The 21,060-nt window shown below is 37.0% G+C and overlaps 1 protein-coding gene across 7 annotated transcripts in view; it reads left to right on the top strand.

The window, feature by feature from the left end:
• Window positions 1-21,060, top strand: part of SLC36A4 (solute carrier family 36 member 4) — a 121,837-nt gene that overhangs the window by 57,050 nt on the left and 43,727 nt on the right. For all 7 annotated transcript variants that reach the window (XR_003927585.1, XM_030042934.2, XM_030042935.2 and 4 more), the window contains one exon: window positions 3,414-3,583. Coding sequence is in view for 6 of the 7 variants with exons in the window: in XM_030042934.2 (XP_029898794.1) it covers window positions 3,414-3,583 (170 nt within the window). In the remaining variant the exon portion in view is untranslated. The remainder of the gene's footprint in view (window positions 1-3,413; window positions 3,584-21,060) is intronic.

Here is a 21,060-nt window from a genome sequence, read left to right on the forward strand (position 1 = left end):
TTTTTAAAATAAAAAAAACTAAATTCAGGATTAAAAATTTTGTAAAGTTTTGGGATGATCTGAAGCCTGAGGATTAAAAGCTAATTGGGGTAGCTGGTCAGGTTTTCTTTTTGTTAACCAGCTAAAATCTGTCTAAGCTGGAGGGAAGGGATTCCACCCAGAGGGACCTGGACAGGCTTGAGAGGTGGGCCTGTGTGAACCTCATGAAGTTCAACAAGGCCAAGTGCAAGGTCCTGCACATGGGTCGGGGCAATCCCAAGCACAAATGCAGGCTGGGTGATGAGTGGATTGAGAGCTGCCCTGAGGAGAAGGACTTGGGGGTGTTGGTTGACAAGAAGCTCAACATGACCCGGCAATGTGCGCTTGCAGCTCAGAAAGCCACCAGTATCCTGGGCTACATGAAAAAGAAGCATGGCCAGCAGGTGGAGGGAGGTGATTCTGCCCCTTTATTCTGCTCTGGTGAGACCCCACCTGGAGTACTGCGTTCAGCTCTGGAGCTCCCAGTGTAAGAAAGACGTGGACCTGCTCGAGCGAGTCCGGGGGAGGCCACAAAGATGATCAGAGGGCTGGAGCACCTCTCCTATGAAGACAGGCTGAGAGAGTTGGGGTTGTTCAGCCTGGAGAAGAGAAGGATCCGGGGAGACCTTATTGCAGCCTTCCAATACTTAAAGGGGGCCTGCAAGAAAGCCAGAGAGGGACTTTTATAAGGGCATGTAGTGATAGGACAAAGGGTAATGGCTTTAAACTGAAAGAGGGTAGATTTAGATTAGATGCAAGGAAGAAGTTCTTCGCTGTGAGGGTGGTGAGGCACTGGCACAGGTTGCCCAGAGAGGCTGTGGATGCCCCATCCCTGGCAGTGTTCAAGGCCAGGTTGGATGGGGCTTGGAGCAACCTGGTCTAGTGGAAGGTGTCCCTGCCCATGGCAGGGGGGTTGGAACTGGATGGTCTTTAAGGTCCCTTCCAACCCAAACCAGTCGGCCTTAGGACAAGGGGCCAAAAGCAGTCCTGGCCTGATTTTATTTACTAATACAGATACAGGCTATGATGCTCAAAGAGAGAAGACTTTGAGTGATCTCCACCAGGCTTTGGAAGATACAGAGACAAGGGTCCCATTTGTTCTTTCCCTACTCTTGCAGCTGTTTTTTTTTTTCTTACTGTTACAAGTTGCCTTTGCTTTCTGGTTGCAGTTGAACCTCTTTTTGAGAACTGAAGCAAAAAAAGTATTCAGTGCTTTGGTCTGCGTAGCATCATCTTCTGTTATCAGAGGTTGTTTATGAGAAATATTTTCTTTCTCATTTGTGAATACACAACATCCCATGGCAAATGAACCAAAACTTTACCCCAAAGCTTTGATCATGTTCTTAGTTGCATTCTTAGAAACCAAATCATACCAAGAGACTCGTAACTTCTGTCAGTTGGCTGTAAGCAGACCTATGACAAATGCTTGTAGTTTATGCAGCATGGATTGAGAATGTATCTAAACTTAAAACTGTTAGTGGCATGGATAATACGGTGTTTCTTGTTTATTCAGCCACAAGTAAAAGTGGTAAAAGTGTCCACACTTCAAATTTTTTGGAAGATTTACTCTAGCTTTTGAGAACTTCACAGAAATTCTCAAACTAATTTCTCTGAGACCTTCTCTTGGAGTAGATCTGCAGACATTTTGTTTACAAAAAGCTGGAGATGTAGGAGAACAGACAGATCATGAAGGAAAAAACAATAGTGCTACAGCCATATAGCAATGGGTTTTGCTGCGTTAAGATAAGTGAGATAAGAGCATGAGCATGATATCTAAAAAACCTTAACTAACTTGGGGAAAAAAAGGTATTTGTTACCTAAAATTTGGCAAGACAGTGCCAATATATGGATTATTTTCTAACATATGTAAGGAAGCAAGATGCACAAGTCCATGAAAAATTATATTGAAGTTAAGCTGTCAATCCATTCAGGCATTTTTTTTTTTCCCCAAATATTTTCCTTATTTTATACCTGAGCCTCACAGCCACTTTTATTATATTTCTTACTGAGATATAGTTTATGTGAGGGTAGATGTGAACTTTTTTCCTTGATTTTTTTTTTTTGCCTTCACCTTCGATATGTCACTTTTTTTCTGCTAAATACTAATAATCTTTTCCTTTACTCACAGGATAGGGTTTTCTGTTTCTGCACAGTTCTGAAAGAAGAATTAAAGCTGGGTGATCTGAAATCAGTTAATATTCTTGGAATAATAAAGAGTATTTTGAACCAATTTAGGCAGAAAGAAGTTAAATGTAGCTGAGTTTTATATTGTTATAAAGAAACTGTCCACTATGTTGCATTTTCTGAACATTTTTATCTATACTTTGATGACATGCAAGGTGGAATAACACTACAATGGAAAGAGATTAATAGAATAGAAATTATTCCCTTTTCTTAAAATGTGGCTTGTGCCTTTTACCCGTCTATGTAGAGATAATTTTGCTTTTTATGTAACTGAATTCTTGGGAGTGGTACAAGACAGCAGCTTATCTGTGGCACAGAATTTAAAACCATCCTAAAGTAACTTTTCAACAAAATACAGTCTCTTAAAAAAAAAAAAAAAAAAAAAATCTTGACCCCTTAAATGTTTGTCTAGTTACAGCAGCTCTAGTCCTGTATGTTAGGAAAGACGTTCCTGCATCAGAATGAACTCTATTCTACATGTGCATACATTCTTTTTCCAGTTTCTTTTTCTTAGTAATGTATCCTGCCAATCCACCACTGGCATAAGGTTGGCACAATTTGGAGCTGTAGAGCTTAGCACTCCTTTGTGTTGCTCTGCACCCTATGAAATACTATGACATGGCACAGTAATTTAGTGCTGTTTTGTACCTAGTGGTTTTGAAGAGGAGAGTGTGGACCACAAGCAAATTTGGTTATGGATATTTTCTAGCCTTAGAAGGTGCTCCTTCCAATTTTAATAAATACAGTGTCCTGAGATGCCCTCTTCCCAGTGTGAAAAATCTTTTTAGGAACACTTTGTGAATATGCAGAAATCTGGAGGATATTGGCATTAGTCTTTAAAATGTCTAATGTTTACTGCCACTGTGAAAGGTTTATCAATGTACAGATGATATTTGATGTGAATTTGGAATTTTCTTTTCCCAGATAACTGCTGGCTGTTTAACCTGTTCTTCTTTAAGTTTATTCATTTATGATTGCATGATACTGGTTTGGGGTTTTTTGTTTTGGTTTGTATTTTGGTAGTCAGCTTATCTTCTGCAATTTCATAGGCAGTTATAAATTGCAAGCAGATGATGTCATCTTCTTGTTTGCTGGGGGAAAAATGTATTTTTTATATATATCTATAGATATAGCCTTAGTGCCATTAGCAAGCTAATTTTTTTCATGAAGAGTTTGCAACTTACATGAACATGTGTAAATGTTTTCAACAGGTTGTATCAATCTGTAAAAATTCTGTACTCCTTTGGGATTTTTGTGACCTATTCAATTCAGTACTACGTCCCTGCGGAGATTCTTATCCCAGCTGTCACCTCCAAAGTGGAGCAGAAGTGGAAGTTACTCAGTGAGCTTGTGGCGAGAGCACTGTTAGTCTGCTCAACCTGTAAGTATGTGCAGAACATCTGTAAAAAACTTTCCTGTTACATGTTGTTGGGGCCTGCTTATTTAAATACATGTTTTGTTATTTATTTTTCCAGAGGCTAGCAAACCTGAAATTTTATTTCAATGATTCAGTATGTTTTGACTTTCACGAGCAAGTGAGTCTACTGTTGTATTTGTATTTTAACCATGCTTTTTTTAGTAGGTGTGACCAATTATTTGACAACCATATTTTCTGCCAATAATACTCTAAAGGTCCCAACTTGAAAATAATTTTCTTAGAATAAAAGTTTTTAATTAATAGACACACGTTGCAGTTTCATATCAGCATTTTTGTATGCGATCTGCAGTACATGCTGCTCCTGGAGAAATCCTTTTTCTGTTTTGTCCGTCTGAGGATTAAGCCTAAGGTGTGCTGCTCTGTAGCTATAAAATAGCACTGGCAAACATGGATGCCTAGTCACAGTCTTCATGGAGGGCCACTTACTTTAGGTGATAATGCTCCAAAGTAGTTTTGTATCTCTGTCCTCACTGCTTGTTATTCCTATTTTTTTTCTTGTTTGTTCCCTACTCTTCCCAGCCCTCTTACTGTGTCCCTGCTTTTCTCACAGCTAGTCTAGATGTCATAGATACTAGTAGGAATCAGCAGTACTCATTGAATGGTGAGCATGGTCTCATCTAGGAATCAGTATTCCTGAAGATAATGAACTAAGAAGTTTAGGTTTGTTTTTACAGCTCACATCTAAAGTGCTGAATAACATTTTTTTATAACATCTTTTCTTAAAGATGTTATAAAAAATTGTTTCTAGTACAAAGCTGGATTCTTGACTTGACTATTTGTACTGAAACGAGCTGTTTACCTTAAAAAGAATCAAAACCGCCAAACAAGCAAAAAACGCTAAACTTTGTTTTTTAGGGGGGAAAGTATTGATGAAAGAGAAGAGTTTAGTTTTTGCTGGTTCTGTTCTCTTGGTTAATGCTAATGTGCTGGATGGCAGCTAATAATTGCTTGTTGTCAAAGAGAACTTGAACATCCATCTTAAGGTCAAGCCTGTTGAGAGAAACAGTTGAATGTTGATGGAATCTAATTACTGCAGTAAGCAAAGGGAAGTACCATTGACCTAATAACTTGCTGCTCTGAAAATACATCTGCTATGTGAAATTAAAAAAAAAATGTGAAAAGCTTTCTTGAATAATGAAATGCAAATCTCCTGAAGCACCATGTAGTCTGTGTTCTGCTTCAAGTGTTCACAGTGCATCACGAACCTGTTAAGGTCTTAAGATTGAGGATAGATGAATAGCTCTTGTAATACCTGAGAGACATCTAGATCAAAATGCTTCAAGCTTCAAAATGCTTTTTAGTGTTTCTTCAGGACCCCGGTAAACCAGTCTTAACCGTATTTTGGTGTCATGAGGCCCTTTAACTTCCACTCATTCTCTGTTGCCCTTTATGTGCCCCTTATAACCTGCCCTGGTAATGATACCACAATAGATTTTAAAAGCTAAAATTCTTGTAGATACAAACTGTTGTTTACTGTTGAAGGTTTCGAGAGTTTATAGGTGAAAGATGTTTTCAGAGATGTGTCTGATGAGGAGACACTGTGTTGAATAGGTTTAAAAGCACATTTCCCTGTTTGACTTGGTAAAATTATAGATGACTCCATGATATTCAGCCACAGTTTTTTGGTTTTTTTTACTCAGTTTTATTATTGAGCTTGCAATTACTGAGTATTCTGGGAAGGCAAAACTGGGGAACAGTCTCCAAGAAAAGGAAGTAGAAAAAGAAAGAAAATTAGCTTTAAAATCTGAAAGAGGAGTTTGTGAAAGCTGAAAAGAAATGAAAGCAAATCAGAGGTGGGGTACCTTGTGAGCAGGACTTGAAAATGGAGCAGTTGCCTATTGGGTATAATTAACTACAGTTGCGTGAATTGGGAAAGGAAGAATCTAATCCAGCATGAATTGTGATGGGTCCCTTTTTCCCAGAGATATGTTGACACACATTCTTTCTTCTTTTTGTTTTCATGCAATTTTTCATTGTGATTTTTTCAGATTTCTTTTTTTTTCATTATAAACCAGCAGCTAATGGTCTTTCTTTTGTGAAAGGATAATATATACTTTAAAATGATGCAGTATAAAGTGAATGCTGTATCTTTATGTCTTTGAAAAAAATGTGTGTAGTAAAATTGAACCTGGTTTGTGCCATTGAAACTTATCCGTGATGCAGTTCTCTAGAATGGACATGCTGAAGCATTACAGGTGTTGCTGGGATATTTGAGAGTATTAAATTGTTTACTGTGAGGCACAGAAAAGTAAAATTAAAAGTTTGCTCTTAAATGTTTGATATTTGACAGGCTGTTGTGTGATATGTTGTATTTATCCTAGTTGTCATTTCAGGTTTTTTTGAAGTGGTTTCTACAAATTGTATGCATGCAGTATCTATAATAAGTTTTCACCAACAATTGTGTCTGTAAGCTCCCACGCTTACACTCATCTTCTCTTTGTCATTTTTCATTGAAGCACTGGTTATAAACAGAATTGATTTAAATAATGCTTCGCTTTCACTAAGGGCAGAACATTGTACCTAAAATGATTCAGAAAGTGTTTCTTTGATAGAAAGAAAAAATTCAAAACCTTTTAAATTGAGTTTTAAAAATGAAATGGTTTTGGTATCAGCGACAGAATATGTTGTAATGTCTGGACCATTCAGAGGTCATACACTGATTAAAGGGGCTCTACTTGCTTGAAAATAATTCTCTGAAAAGAGAAACTTCAGCTGTGTTGCTAATAATAACGCATTAGCTTTTTAAGAGAAGTCTTGAAAAATTGATTATTACTAGTTTTTGGGGCTTTTGCATTACTCAAATAAAAATTAGGTCATTGTTTTATCATTGCAGTATATCAGAAACTTTGCTGGGAAAAAGCATACCCTGGAGTGTTTGGGATTTTTTTTTTTTTGTCTGGTAAGGTTTGTTTTTAAGTAAGGACTTGACAAATGACTGGAGATGTAACATGCATCCAAAAAACCATATGCATTGCTTAGGGTTATTCATTATTTACTTGCTCACTTTTGGGCACTTAGCATTGCAGGAGGATGATTGCAAGTATATTTTGTATTTTTAGATTTGCATGTTCTGCTTTCTCTGTTATTGTTTCACAAAAGAGACCTTACCTGAAGCATGCTGTGGAAAATACACTTGACCCCTAATGTCACCAGTCTGAGCCGAGCCTGCAAGGTTGGGGCAGGGGAGGAGCATACCCAGCCGTTGGGAAGTGCGTGTCTGGGCTGAGTGGTTGTTGCTGTGGGAGTAGGTCAGTCTTGGCTCACTAAGCCATTCCTAAGGACCAGTGAGGTCACCTGGACTCTTTTTCTAGACAGGATTGGTAGTTAAAGCTGTTCAAAAGATTGTTTTTTACCATATTGGAAAGGAAGTTACAAATAGATGTAAGAACAATGTTCACAGTAGCTGTCTGAAATTTCACATCTGTTCTTAGCAGGTTTTTCAAGACTCTGACATGCTATTATTCAAGGTAAAAGCAAATACTAAGGAGTATTTTTGCTGGAAGAATGCTAGACTAACAAAAGCATGCTTTTCCTTTGGTTATAGCCCCTTGTTTGTACTTTTTGAACACGGAAACAGTGAGTGCAAATGACTAAGATAGACCTTGTTCCCTACTGGTTTTACGCCTTCTTCCAATTTATTATAGTGTTACAATAGCATTTTAGTATTGCATGGGTAAAACCGCAAGTCAGATACTTCTGAATTTTAAGAAAAAGGAGGCAGAGGAGGAGTTCCCACTTCATTTGATACTGAACACTTCATTTCATTTGCAAGAGACGTACATCTCTTCATCTTTGCTTGGATTTCACCGTGTATGGTGTAGCAAGTTGGAAGATCACACCATACTTCATAAATCATAACACTAAGCGGTTGTACAAACTAGATGAGCACCTTGTGCACTGACTGGAGGGATGAGCTAGGCTTGTGTTGAAAGTCCAGACTAGAGCTGGAGACTGGGTTTGGTAGTTGCTGAAAGCAGGTGGGAGCTGGTCTTGAAGATAGCTAGGCAGAAATATGATTGAAAGCTAGACTAAACATCACTGTGGGGGGCAAAGTTAGAAGTTAGGAACACACACAAACAGAAGGAATTGGAGGAGAGCCTCTACAGGATTTGGAAAGCAGTGAGAACAGATATGGAGGTACAGTGTTTTGTGGATTCTCACTGGGTGCCCTCAGGTTGTGCTTGGAAGTTCGTCACTACAGGAGTCCTCCACATACGTGCCTAAGGTTCTCCGGCAGCTAACTGCATTGCAGCCTCTGCCTGATGACTTGCCAGCTTTGGTGTTTGGTGGGTCAGTTCAGCTCATCGTAATAGTTAGAGACGCTCCTTGTAAGATGTAAGAGGACAGGAAAAATCTATCTGATCGTGCTGAGATAGTACAACCACATCCTTGTAGTTCCAGTAGGTTCTGTTACTGTTGCATATGCATTTTTATTCAAAGTGTAAATGCTTTTCATTTATTTTTCTCACAGATTTTACGTAGTGTTTGTGGTATTTGAATGTCAGGTAATTTCAGTACTTTGAAATATTTGTCAGGGTGGAATTTTTATAAAATCACGGTAAATACTTTAAACATTATATCTTTAAAACACATCACAAAAATAGTTTGGATCTGTGGTTGCTGCATCTGCTTGGATAAAGGTTGGGCAGTGTGCCCGTGGTTCAGCCCTTAGCTGAGCCTTTTACATGATGGGGTTGTGGCTGCTGCACGTTGGGATTAACCATTTGAGTCTGAAGCTTTTCAGTTTGCTTCTGAAGGAGCTGGACCATCCTGGCTGAGTTTTGAAAAGCTTTGTTAATATCTTTACATAGAACAGTGTAAGTTTTACTTTTATCTTTTGAGAGACCGGTTTGTCTGGGAGAACAAGAAAAAACCTTCTACCCAAATGAGTCCTGTTTAGTGCATTGCTTGGAATAAGCTGCCATTATATCATGAAAGTTTTTTTACTCTTCCCTTCTTACCTGGCACTGAAATCATAATAGGGAAGAGTTTGGAGAGGTTTTGTTGAGCCTAAACATTTAATTCTTCTGTGTTAACAGCTTCAAAATATGTTGAGCACATGGAGATTGAGAGGACATCTGGAGATCATCAGCTTCAACTGCCAAGCATTAGTCAATATTGGTGCTAAATAGCATCAAACATATTTACTTCTATTGATGCCTCTCAGTGAAAATTGTGGTTAGAAAAATTCAGGATGGGGCAAGAATATAAGCTTCTAGTAGAATGTAAATGTAAATTTCTCACTTACTGTCTAGCAAAGGCTTACTCATGTTTTCTGCCAGAAGAGCACTGTCGCAGATGAGATTTAGAATCCTTAAAGAATCTGTAAAAGTGCAACTTAAGAGTTCGAGGGCAAGGTTCGCTCTATTATTTACTACATGGGAGAAACATACAAAGGAAGATCGAGTTAGAATCGATTTAGGATGATTTGCACAGAGATAGGAGATGCAAAAAGGTAAGGGACACCCTCCTGTTGACTCACGAGGTTCAGAATGGACCCCCTTGCATTCTAAACTCCTGATGGAGCTTAGGTGTGGCTAGATCCAAACTTCATCTCAGACCTGGCCAATGGTTTATGGTTAAGAGATTCAAAGGGTAAGGAAAACCTCCCGTTGAGCCATGAGGTTCAGAAAGTACCCCCTTCCTTTCTAAACTCCTCAGAGAGGAGTCTAGGTGTGGCCAGATCCAATCTTAGTCCCAGACGTGGTCAATGGCTAAGGGAATTATGTGTGCACAATCAATCCTTTATATCCCTTAGTTGGGATTTCAAAGTTTAGCATGCTATTAATCACTTACTGCTCCGTCCAGGCATCCAGTGTTAGTTCACTCCAAAGTTTGAACCCTCGGTTTCCTGAAACAGACTCTCAGGCATCGAGTCTTATAAAAATAAATAATTTAATAGAGTGGTACAGCAGCAGGGTCAGCTCCAGCGGGGTGCCTCTGGGGAGGGACCTAAGGCTTCAGCAAACCTAGCTACTTGTGCTAGGTAAGTAAAGCTAAGAAAACAGCATACTAAATCTCACAACATTATAACTCTAAGTGATTAATTCTATTTAAAACTTATTTAAGCTAAATGACTAATATCTCTTAACATGGAGAGGCGTCCCTGCTCAAGGGAAGAGTTGCCTGGCATGCAGCAGTTGCTGTCCAGGGAGAACTCAAATTGGGCTCATCCAGCGATCTGTCCTGGGTAAAAGATCTCGTTGCTGGAGATCACCGCCATGCAGCCACGCTGCCTAGCAGAGAGAGCTCAAAGAAGGCTCACTCAGGCCATCATATTTATGGGATAAAGTGGTTGGCTCGTAGTCAAATTGCATACAATGGGAGAGGTATGCACCAGGCTCCTTGTACCCACAACTTTCACTGTGTCGCTCTGCTCCTTTGGGGGTCTCCTAGAGGAGTTCTTGGCCCACCTACGGCTCAGACCTTTACCTCCTTTGGAGCCTGTACCAAACTGCTGCTCGTTTGGTTAAGGGGGGCTTGTGTGCATCTGTCACAGGCACTAAAATTAAGTTGTGCTTGCTGGAGTTGTTGGAAGAATTAAAAAAGAAGTATTGAGAAAATAGTTTTCATCTGAATGGTGGCAGCAAATCCATGAAGTAAAGGAATACAATAGAAAAGAATAACTTAAGCAGTACTTTAGTTTTTAAAGAATAAGTTGCATTTGATTTCTTAGTTTCAAGATAGTAATGAAAGAATTTTTTTTTGTGAATTGGTAAAAGCTGCTGAAGAGCATCAGCAAATATAATGGAGAAAACTGGAGTTGAGAGTCAATAGTATCTTCCTTGCACACAAGAAATATAGTTTGTTTTTTTTTTAATAGCTTAATTTAGGGCTGTATTCCTGCAGCCACAGTGCTCCTGTTAAAATGAAAATTAAGAAATATTGCATTTGAATGTGGATGTGGCTATATATCGGTTGAATTGTCAGCTGTTTTGATTGTTAGCTTGAAATGAAACAAATTTAATTGAATGGCTGATCCAGCTGAGCGTGAACTGAGCTGTTAGTGAGCTGCTTTCCATTAAAAAAAAAAATGATCCGGAGCTTAGTGTGTAATTTTACCAAGAGAATAAATGCATTATTCGGTTGAACTTATCAGTTATGCTTGTCTAAATATTCCCCTGTTTCAAATGTACCTTGTTTTAGGAAAGAAGAATTCTTGATGCTGAAAAATTAGACACAAGATAACATGATGTTTACCAGTTATCTTACACTGTTTAATGACATTGTGCCAATAAATTACTGGCTTAGAGTAGCTACAGCAGAAGTAACATGAAGGAATTTTAAGATCTGTATAAATTTTAATACATGCTTTTAGTATTAAGTGATAATCACTTACATAGAAGTGGTTTGTGTATCAGCCATTGGACACAAAATTTTTTAATAAGAGTTTGTTCATTTTAAAGGGTAATATTAATGACAGATAAATTGAATAGTTAACTTTGTGATTTAAAAAAAATCCAGATGGGATATAGAATATTTGTGTGGACTGCTAACAGGCCCCTCAAAGTGGGCTTAAACACAAAATAGTTGTTTATGAATTGTCAAAGGAGTAAAATGAAATATTTGATTAATTAATTAAAACAATTTTTTTTTTTCATTGTGGGTTGGTATATATTTTTGGGGGGTATGGGTGGCTGATGATCATAATTCTTATTTCCTGCTAGAAGATCCTGTGGTGTGGTTTTCAGCTGGGAGATGAGAACAAGCATCATTGTGTGGTTTTTGGGCATATGCTTAGGCATGAGAAATAAATATGTGAAATCTAGTTTCTTCCAATCTTTCTGAATATCTTTGCAAGACGAATGGATCTCTTAATATCAGGGTTATATCCTGATTACAATTTCTTTCTTTTGATATGCCGTTATGAATTATGGCACATCTTATGAGTTGCCGTTGGTGTAAGCATCACTTTATGTATATATAATAACTAATGTTCTTTCTCACCGTACAAGTATTAAACTTTTTTTTACATGATTTTAACATATGGATACCAAATGTCTACGGATTATGATTAATGGTTAAATGTTATGGATTATTTGAGTGGTGCTAGAAGTGTTTCTTACTACTGGTTGTTCTAGAGATGTTAACTTGTGAATATAAGTTGTATGAGATAACGGACTGGGGATTTTCTTTCTAAAACTAGCACTGCTCCAGAAATAACTGTAGGGTCCAGCAGAATGGTCTAGTGTTAGTATTCATCAAAGCCTTATGAAGTCAACTGGTTTAGTTCTTCCTTTTGGTCTGTTGCTTCAGCCAGATCTTCTTTAACAGTGATTCTGATATGGACCCAAACAAGATATTATTTGCAAATGATTATGTTTTTAAAACCTTACACAGAAAGTGAAGGTTGTGAAGTAAATTCCTGAAAAGTTAAAACATGTCCTGCCTTTTTTTTTTTTTTTTTTTTTTTTGTTTACTTACTGCTGTGTAGGTTGGACCTCCTTCCATTCAGGTGTTCATTAGGATTCTGTGAATAAATTCAGATTTTGAAGTGCAGCTGTTTTCCAAAATTTTTTGTAGGTATGGGACAGGAAGAAATGTATGGGCTTTGTGATTGAGGTAGAAAATAGAAAATTTTGAAAGATTTGTAGTAAGAAAATTGTAAAACTAATTTAAAATAACAGCAGAGTCTTTGTCATAAAATTTGCTTGCTTTTTCTTTGTGAGACATTTGTTTTATTATTTAAAAAATTGTTTAAGAACAAATAGTTTAGCAATGCATTTATGTATTCTGAAATAGTTGATCCTATCCTGGACAGTAATTATTTCCTAGTAAACAGACCTTATTACTTGCCACAGTTTAGTGTTTGCATTAAATATGTATTTTACAACTCTGCAGGAATTCTTGTGGAAAAGCATTATGGTATTTTAACTGAAAATTGGATTATAGCAGAGCTTTTTTTTTTAAAATTTATAGTTCCTTTTACAGGCTCCTTGGCAAAATTTATTCACTTATTGTGAAGTGCAAGCTGAAGATTCATAATACCATTTACAGTCTAAATGTGGCAGTCCATGCTCTGAAGATTTTAGGTGTCGCATGGCATAAGTTCCAAAGCGCTACGCAGGTTAAGAGTCATCTAGTTTAGCATGCAGAAGTTTGTTCCATGGACCTCTACACCTGCAAAAGTCATCTTAGCCAGACTCCTTGTAAGCAAGGGAAACAGGTGCTTGAAAGGGCACGTTTTGTCTGATCTATTTTACATATATTTTATATGTATATATTTTATATTTTTAGCTTCTGGACTAAAACTGGAGTTGAACTGGGCCAACTTCTGGAGTTGAACTGGGCCAAAGAAGTGCTTGTTTCCTTCTTTGGGCTATTTGAAGGAATATAGGTGAGAAATATATCTAGCATTTGGTATGATGGATCCTTCTCGGGAAGAGTCAGAAATGATGCTGAATATCATGCTCAGTTTCCTGCAATTCAATCCCGTCTTCCCTTTCTAACAATAATTTTAAAACTAATCAAGCCTGCTTTTATTTTTTGTTCCACTTTATATTTTCCATCTGTATGCTTACAAATATAACGAAATGGTGATCTGAAAATTCTTTGTCCAAATAACAAAAATACATATATTCTCTAGCTCATGAAAAGTGATCTTTGTTTGTAATATGTTCATGACTGTATCTCTCTGTTATTTTGGCCCATTATACTTCTATGCATGAACTGGCTTAGAATAGAAGGTCATTTATGGGGTGCCTTCTTAAATGTCACATACCAGCCAGTGATTTTTCTGTCATGCTTATTGAGTGGAGCAGCTATTTTCGCACATGCTCCTTATGCATTTTACATCTATCCAGTGGTTCATAGACTTGAAATTTCTATAAGATCCAAAGATCCCTAAGGGAGAAGTAAAGGAAAAGGCAGATGGAAAACCACCCCTTTTTCCTAGTGCCCAGTTAACAGGAAATAGATAATGGTGCTTGACATTGTTAAAAATCTCCCCATTATTTTCAGGAGATTGGCATATGTCTTCCTTCCTCCCTTTTGACATGCAACAACATAGATTTGAAAAGTATATTGTGTTAATGGGGATACCAAAAGTAATAGGATGCCATGCTATGCTTACTTGGTTGATCTCAGTTGAATATTATTGAATATTTATCTGTACTTTTTCACTTGATAAGGTCCCACAGTGTAGATGTAGTGATAATGAGCAACACCGATTTACAGTTACAGAAAGTCTGAGGGAGCTGTAGCACAAGTGATATCCCATTCACTTTTTAATCCTTATGTTTTCAAAGTCATGTTCAAGGATTCATTAGTTTGTTCTTTCCTGTTGCATCCTGTAAGCTGCTTTTTTCCCTCTTTTTTTTTTTTTTTTTTTTTAACCTGGAACTTTTCCTACACCTGACTTGCACTGTGATCCCAGACCTTTGTCCTGGCACAAGCAGAAAAGCTGTGTTCTAGAGTTTAGGAGATAGAGGGAAGAAGAGGAATATCTTTACAGTACAATTTTATGATATGTGAATCAAATTAACAGCTCACTGCTTACAAATGTAGGATATCTTACCCTTCTCTCTGTTTTTCTTTATCCTACCCTGGCATGTAGCCCCATATTCTTCCTCATGCTGGCTCTGGCATTCAATCAGAAAAGAGCAGATCGAATTCACTAATCAGCACAAACACCCATGTTCTGTGTTTAACTGTTTTGTGTTATTTTTCAATTCAGTGAGTGATGGAATGTGTTGTGTTTTGACTTGCAGTAATGGCTTATTGATCAAAGCTGTTCTGTAACATAGCAAAATAAAAATTCTGTCTTGTTCCTCAAAGTTAAATTATGTTTTTATTTCATATGGACTTTTCTGGTAAGGTTATCCAGACTATAGTTCTTCCTTTAGTAAAAAGTATCTTGGATCACATTACTGTCCTGTAAACTGGTAACTCATTAGCAAGGCATTTCTGTGGTACAACAAAGTAATGTAACTGATAATCATAATATATCAGGCAGTCCCTTTTTAATTATAAGCTTGAAAATTGCAACAGGCTACTTTTGAAGTTTTATATATTCCACGGTGTGTCAGCTGAACATCCTACCTACTGATACACCATGTTCTCAGAGGGCAGTTTTGACAAGATGACTGAGTACAGAAGATACACTGGATGCTTTGATTCTGCATTAAGGTTGAGCTGCCTTAATTTATGTACTATTTTGGCTGATTTTTGGGGCAGTGCTTCAGACATACTCTAGTGAGAGGGCTTAAATGAAAATGACATCAGAAGTATGTCTGTGGTGTGCTAAAAACTGGTGTTTAATATTAAAGACAGTTTTCTAGCAAAGAAATAGGTAGACGAATTTTCAGATAAGAGCAGCATTGATGTGTGATGACTTCTGTTCACCACAGTCCTGACTGGTCGAGGAAAAAGCCTATGTATGTTTATTTACCTTCCCAGATGGATGGGGTTTTGTGGTTGTTCTTCACTGTTGCCAATAAGAAGTTGCAGTAAGACTAAAATTGTTCTTTTGATCTTTTTTTTTACCTTCAGAAGCTTTTTCCTCCAGCTGAATCTCATAAGGTGTTTGTCATGCTTAAGTTGGTATCTAGTATGTTCTGTAATTGCAGATAATGGCATCGCAAACCATAGGGGATGAGTTCTGTTACTGCATCCCACAGAAAGAAAAAAAAGGGAGGAGGCAGCAGTTTGGGATATGAGACTAAAAAAGTACATATTGTTTTATTCGATTTTTCTGTTCTCCTGGAGCAAGTCAATTTTAAAATCCCCTTAGCAGATACTCTTTTATTTTTATCCTGGTGCTTTAGAAATTTCAGACCAGTTCTATAAATGTAGTGAGTCTTAAGTTACAGAAACAAAATTATTTCAATTAGGATGAGTAGCATGGCTCTGTGGTTGATTTTACAGAGCATGGTTCATAAAGATAGTTGATGCAAGATGGCAAACTGAGATTTCTACAGCTTGAGTCAAAAAATTAAGTTAGCTTTCGGGACAGAGGTGTCCTCTGTCTTCTCACAGGTGCTAGGACTTTATAATGCATGTTATGTAATTGTATGGTATGAAGCAGGTCAGGGAATTGCTCGAAGCATGTCAGGGAATTGCTCGAATTACCATTTTGGCTATAACTCTTGGGCATTGTGAGACCTTTGACATTCAAAATCGATTATCCAGGACTACCAAGACCACTGATAAGACTGTTGAGTAAGACCTTTCATTATCTTGAACACTGTGTATGTCTCAGTTCTTTTAATTGCTTGTTGGTATTTTTATACTCTGTTTTATTTCCTTTGAAGGAAACAATGATATAATTGGTCTAAGCAAAGTTAAGTGGAGTACACACATTTATTATGCAGATCTGAAATGGTTTAAAATTTGTTATGATTTGTGCAGTAGTTCTGTCTTGCTGTCCTCTTGTCTATTCTAAACTCAGCAGACTCTGACCAGGTAATGAATAAATTACAGTCTTTCAAGGACAAGGAAAGTATAGATATATGAGGGAGCTGAATTTGAAGAACCTCTTCCATATGATTCAGTATGGATATATCAGTTTTTAAGGAAAAATAATTCCTTGCAGGTGAAAGTTCCGTATCAAATAAATGTTACTTGCTGCATATAATCCAATATCTGTTTGAAATGAGAGTTGAATTAGTGTGCTATACCTATTTTTTTTTCTTGAATTATTCCAGCTCTTTACTGTCCTTTCAGTGGCATGGTGCGCATGTGCATTGTTGCACCACTGCAATACAGTTAATAGATTAATTTGTGTGCTTTCATAAATATTATCTTTCTGCATAAAAAAATATTTATGATGACAATGCTAAGCTCTGAAAATATAAGAATTTATATTATGATTACCATGATTACATGAAATATTTGTTGGTATTACTTACCTGAATGTTTGAATGAAAACTGGAGACATTTAATTTCAAAATATCTTTTAAGAATTCTGTTGATGCCGACTGGTTTCTTTTGTATAATTGTGTAGTGGCCTTTTAGAAACTATACATATCCTATCATTTTAGTACTTTCTTTGATATGCCATAAAGAAGGACATTCATCTATTCTGGGGATAGGAGAGGAAATATTCTTGGAGGAGTGTTCTTAAAAGCTCATTGATGGATTATTATTATTTTTTTTTTATTTAGTTTGTGTTATTTAGTTTTATTTATTTGGTTTCATAATTTTCTAGAACTTGACAAGCAGCTAAGATGTTTGCAGTAACATTGCATCTGTGGTATGTAAAAGAAAGTTTTATATCGAAGTCTGTAAATACTTGTGTTTCAGTTTTTAGAGGTTAAACAGCTCTTGCAGTGTTAGAGTCAGTATTTCAAGTTCTTTTTAAAGTAACATTTTAGTTTCTTCTTTTTTCTTAAACTCAGTATTTTGTAATCTTGTAAACGTGAATGATATGCCAAGATAATGAAGAGATTTCTTGCCAGTTGCATTCTACTTAAAGTACAAGGTATTATGTTCAGGTTTATTAGTAGCTTATAAGGGAAAAGTAGAAGGATGTACCAAATGCCAAGGTTATTTTGTATTGTAAAGAAGAATACAGGACAGAAAAAATGCTAAGCAATTTTTTTCTGTAGAATAACTTGCCCCAGCTCTAGTGAGTTAGTGAATTTTTAGCTTATTGCCTTCAATCTGTGAAACAATTTAACAAAAATTAATTAAAGGTTTTCAAGGAAAGTGTGTCTAATCAGATAAGATGATTTGGCTACAAACATTGACTGATTAGTTTGAAACATAATTTCCAGCACTGAAGACTAGTTGGTTCAAAGTCAGGTTTCTGAAGGAATTAGGTGTATACGATCGTTCCATCAATGTGCCACCACCCCCCACCACCCCCAAGTAGCTTTTAAAATCATAGAATAATAAGATTTAAGATTGGAAGGGACCTTTGAAAGTCATCTAGTCCAACCGTGTGCTCAAAGTTAGCCTAACTTCAAACTTTTCAGCCACTTCAGAAAGAAGGCTGGTGGTCTGAATGATGATTGAATTAATACAAATTTTTCATAAAACTTGTCTTAAGTATGGGTTGGAGAAGCAGGTGTTTCCAGTATTGGGAGGATGGGTAGAATTTAATATTGTGTGTTCTGTTCAGCATTAGATGTTTAGCCTGAATGCTCAGCTCTGGACTACTAGTAAAGTATAATGCCTGTTGGGAGGGCAGTAGGGACATGTGGAAGAGAAATTGAGGGAGGCAACTTGGGCGGAAAGTTAGAAATCCATGAGAAGGTTGAATGGCAACACTAGCAGAATCTTCTTTCAGGAAAATACTGAGATGGCATATTTTATTTTGGATTACTCATGCATATATCTCCTGTAAAGAAAACTCAGGCCATACTTTACAAGTTAAGGAGGAATGACTATACATTGTTTTCAGGAAGCCTGTTGAAAGTTGCTGTAAGCATGCTGCACCATATTATTAGACTCAACAACAAAAAGTCCTAATACTGCCTCCTGTGCAAATATTTCTATGAAATGGATGAATTCCAATATCAAGTGAATCAATGAGAAACTTGTAGTTGGACAAGAACATCTGAAAAAGGGAAAATGTTTCATAGGGTTGAATAACTTCTTGTATCCAAAGACCCTAGGATAGTAAATTTGACTTCAGAATCTGGCTCCTGCCTACTGGGTAGGAAGGGGCGGTGGGAGAGAGGGTAGATGGGGACTGTTTTTTCTCTGGGTAAGTCTTACTTATGTGATTGATTATACCATATTCTGAATCATGGTATCTGAACAGATTTAGTTTGTGCCTCAATAGCAGAGAAATATTGCATCTAGGCCGCTTACTGGAGGCTGCCATTTCTAAGAACAGGGAAGAGGGGTATATCTCTGCATCTTTTTGCCTTTTTAACACTTATTGTGGCAGATCAGGAGCACTGGCTAAATCTACACAGCTAGTCATTAGCTTTTTGGTTACTCTTCCGTCTCTACAATCTGTTGACAGTCCTTGTAGCCGGAGTGTATCTTATGCAGCTGGGAGTTACTACACCTATTTTTAACAGTTACATCCTATGATTTTTTTTATATATATACACACATATATATAAACATACATATTATAATATTTAATATAACTACACGAAATGAAAGTCACGCTCTGCAATAGCTTAACTAGCATATATATACTGTACTATATGCAGTGTGGTAGGTATTCCAATTTTTGTTCTCCCATTGGCAACTTTCAGTCCCTTGTTTACTATTGACATGATTTTTGATATATTGCAAAAAGTCTCACTGCCCTCTTTGTTAGGAATAAATCCAGTTCTCTTGTATCATGGTCTCACACTGGCAGCTCTCATTCCCTCTTCCCTGGCTCCCAGTGTTGCTTCTCATGCTCTAGGTTAGCAGAATTCTTGTCTTGTCACACTTCTATCTTTGTAGCCTGTGCTAAATCCCTCTGTCTTTGCTGGATTAAGATCAAGTTCTGTGAACTACTGCATTTTCACTCTACTGGTACCTGCTCATGATCTTGCTAATTGCATTCTCCTTGACCTTTCAGATCTCTGCATCCATTTAAACTGCTTGTTGGAAAAGCTACTGAGTCTCTTGTGTGTTTATCCACTGTTTATCCAGTATCCAAACCCCTTTTGTTTTGTAACTTTCCTGCATTTATTTTATTGTTTTCATCTTTATTTTTATGCCTTTCCCTTTATTTTATGCTTTGTTTTAATTGTCTGACATAATTAATCTGTAATATCAGACAGGGAGCCAGAGCACTATTAGTATAAATGCATGGAATGAGCCTGTATTATTATGTGGCTAGTCATCAACTTGACAATATATTCTACATCTGAAGTCTAAGTGGTTTGGCTAAGAGAGCTGCAATTATGTGCTTTATGTTTCTTTTAATTATCCCTATTTGCTAGTTACAGACTATATTTCATGTTGGAACGTGGAGGCAAAATAATTGCAAATACTTGCTGCAAAGTGCACCGCTGAGAATATGGTAACAGTTTAATTTTAAGACCTGGTGCTTGGACATATAGACTTGGCTAAAAGAATTTACTATTCAGTTAAATGCAAAATGGTACATTCTAAAGGTATGTGGAGTTTGATTTAAAATTTCAATCTTGTTTCAAGGTTGCCATCTGGAAGTTACATATTTTGTGGAAATGTCCAGTAGAGTTAATATGCAGCTTGGAGACCTGAATGAGTTTTGATTGCAGAAGTACATATTCTAGATTTGTAACTCTTGGGAAAACGGGGTAATCATTTTGGATATCATTGCTTAAATTAAAGCCCTGTCTGTACAGTGAAGTAATTTTTAATAATTTTTTAACAAATTCAATCCAAAATAATATTTAATAACCTAGAAAGAAATTGCAAGGCAGCTAGCTGACGTTAAGGAAAGGTTAAAGTATCATGAATGAAAATTAAAATAATTCATATTGGTGGCTCTATTGAGCTGGGTATCTTAGATCTAATTCTTATTCAGCTTTGTGCCAAATAAACTGTGGAGTAGTGATAAGTTAACCTGCCTCCTGAGGGTACAACCATCTGATGTGGTATTGTGAGAAACTGTGAATTGCTTGGCAATGTTAACATTTCTTCAGTGGAAGAAAAAGGACCAGAATCCTTTGTGTTTTGGGTCTTGCCAGGCACATTTCCATGAGTCAGTGTTTTAGAAATGGCTCTTTATAGCCTCTTTTTTAATTGCTAGAAGGAGACGCCATCCTATGTAACTGTGTCCACTTCAAAGCGGAGAAAAATGCTTGAAGTGTTGGGCATATCAGTCTCGGTTATAAAGATGAATCCAGTGGCTTATTACCCATGCTGTTTTATTTGTGTATTTAAAGCTTTTTCTGTGTTGCATTTATCAAGTTTCAACTTGTAGTTATTGTGCTTGCTTATCTTTTTTTCTGCTAGGTTTAAGGATTCTTTCTTACCACACTTTTTGTTCCGCATGTTAATGCAAGCAGGCTATGATTAATTTATAGTTGGTGTACTCTTTGGTAAACTAAATAGACTGAGCGTAGGAGGCATTTTCCAATCCTTCTTGTTTAAGATAATCTTTTTTTGTGCAGAGTATAAAAGAATACTCATACAGTCTCTTTCACATCTGCCAAAACAGAAACAATTTTCAGTACAGAGCAATAACTTCCCTATTTTTACTTATATTCTTTCATGTTTATGACCATGTTATCGCTTTTGGTTGTAATATCAGCCTCATGTTCACCTGGGTAGCTGCCATGTTCCCAAGACGGAAGAGCAAAGTCTTTTGTTCTAGACTAGGAGCCCTAGGGCTAGATCCTGTGCCCCTTTCCCCAAGTGTCAGGATTCCTTTCTCCAGTTTCCCATTTCCCACAATGATTGCCAGCTCTGACAGTAAAGAGGTTTTTTTTCCCCCATTTCAGGACAGAAATGTTAGATGACTGACATTTAGGAACTGACTTTCATTGGCAATAGCTGTTCAGTAGCTGGCAATGAAGATATGATCACTAACCTGTGAC

The sequence above is a fragment of the Aquila chrysaetos genome, chromosome 19 (genome assembly GCF_900496995.4).
Source record: "Aquila chrysaetos chrysaetos chromosome 19, bAquChr1.4, whole genome shotgun sequence".
In the NCBI taxonomy this organism is placed as follows: domain Eukaryota; kingdom Metazoa; phylum Chordata; class Aves; order Accipitriformes; family Accipitridae; genus Aquila; species Aquila chrysaetos.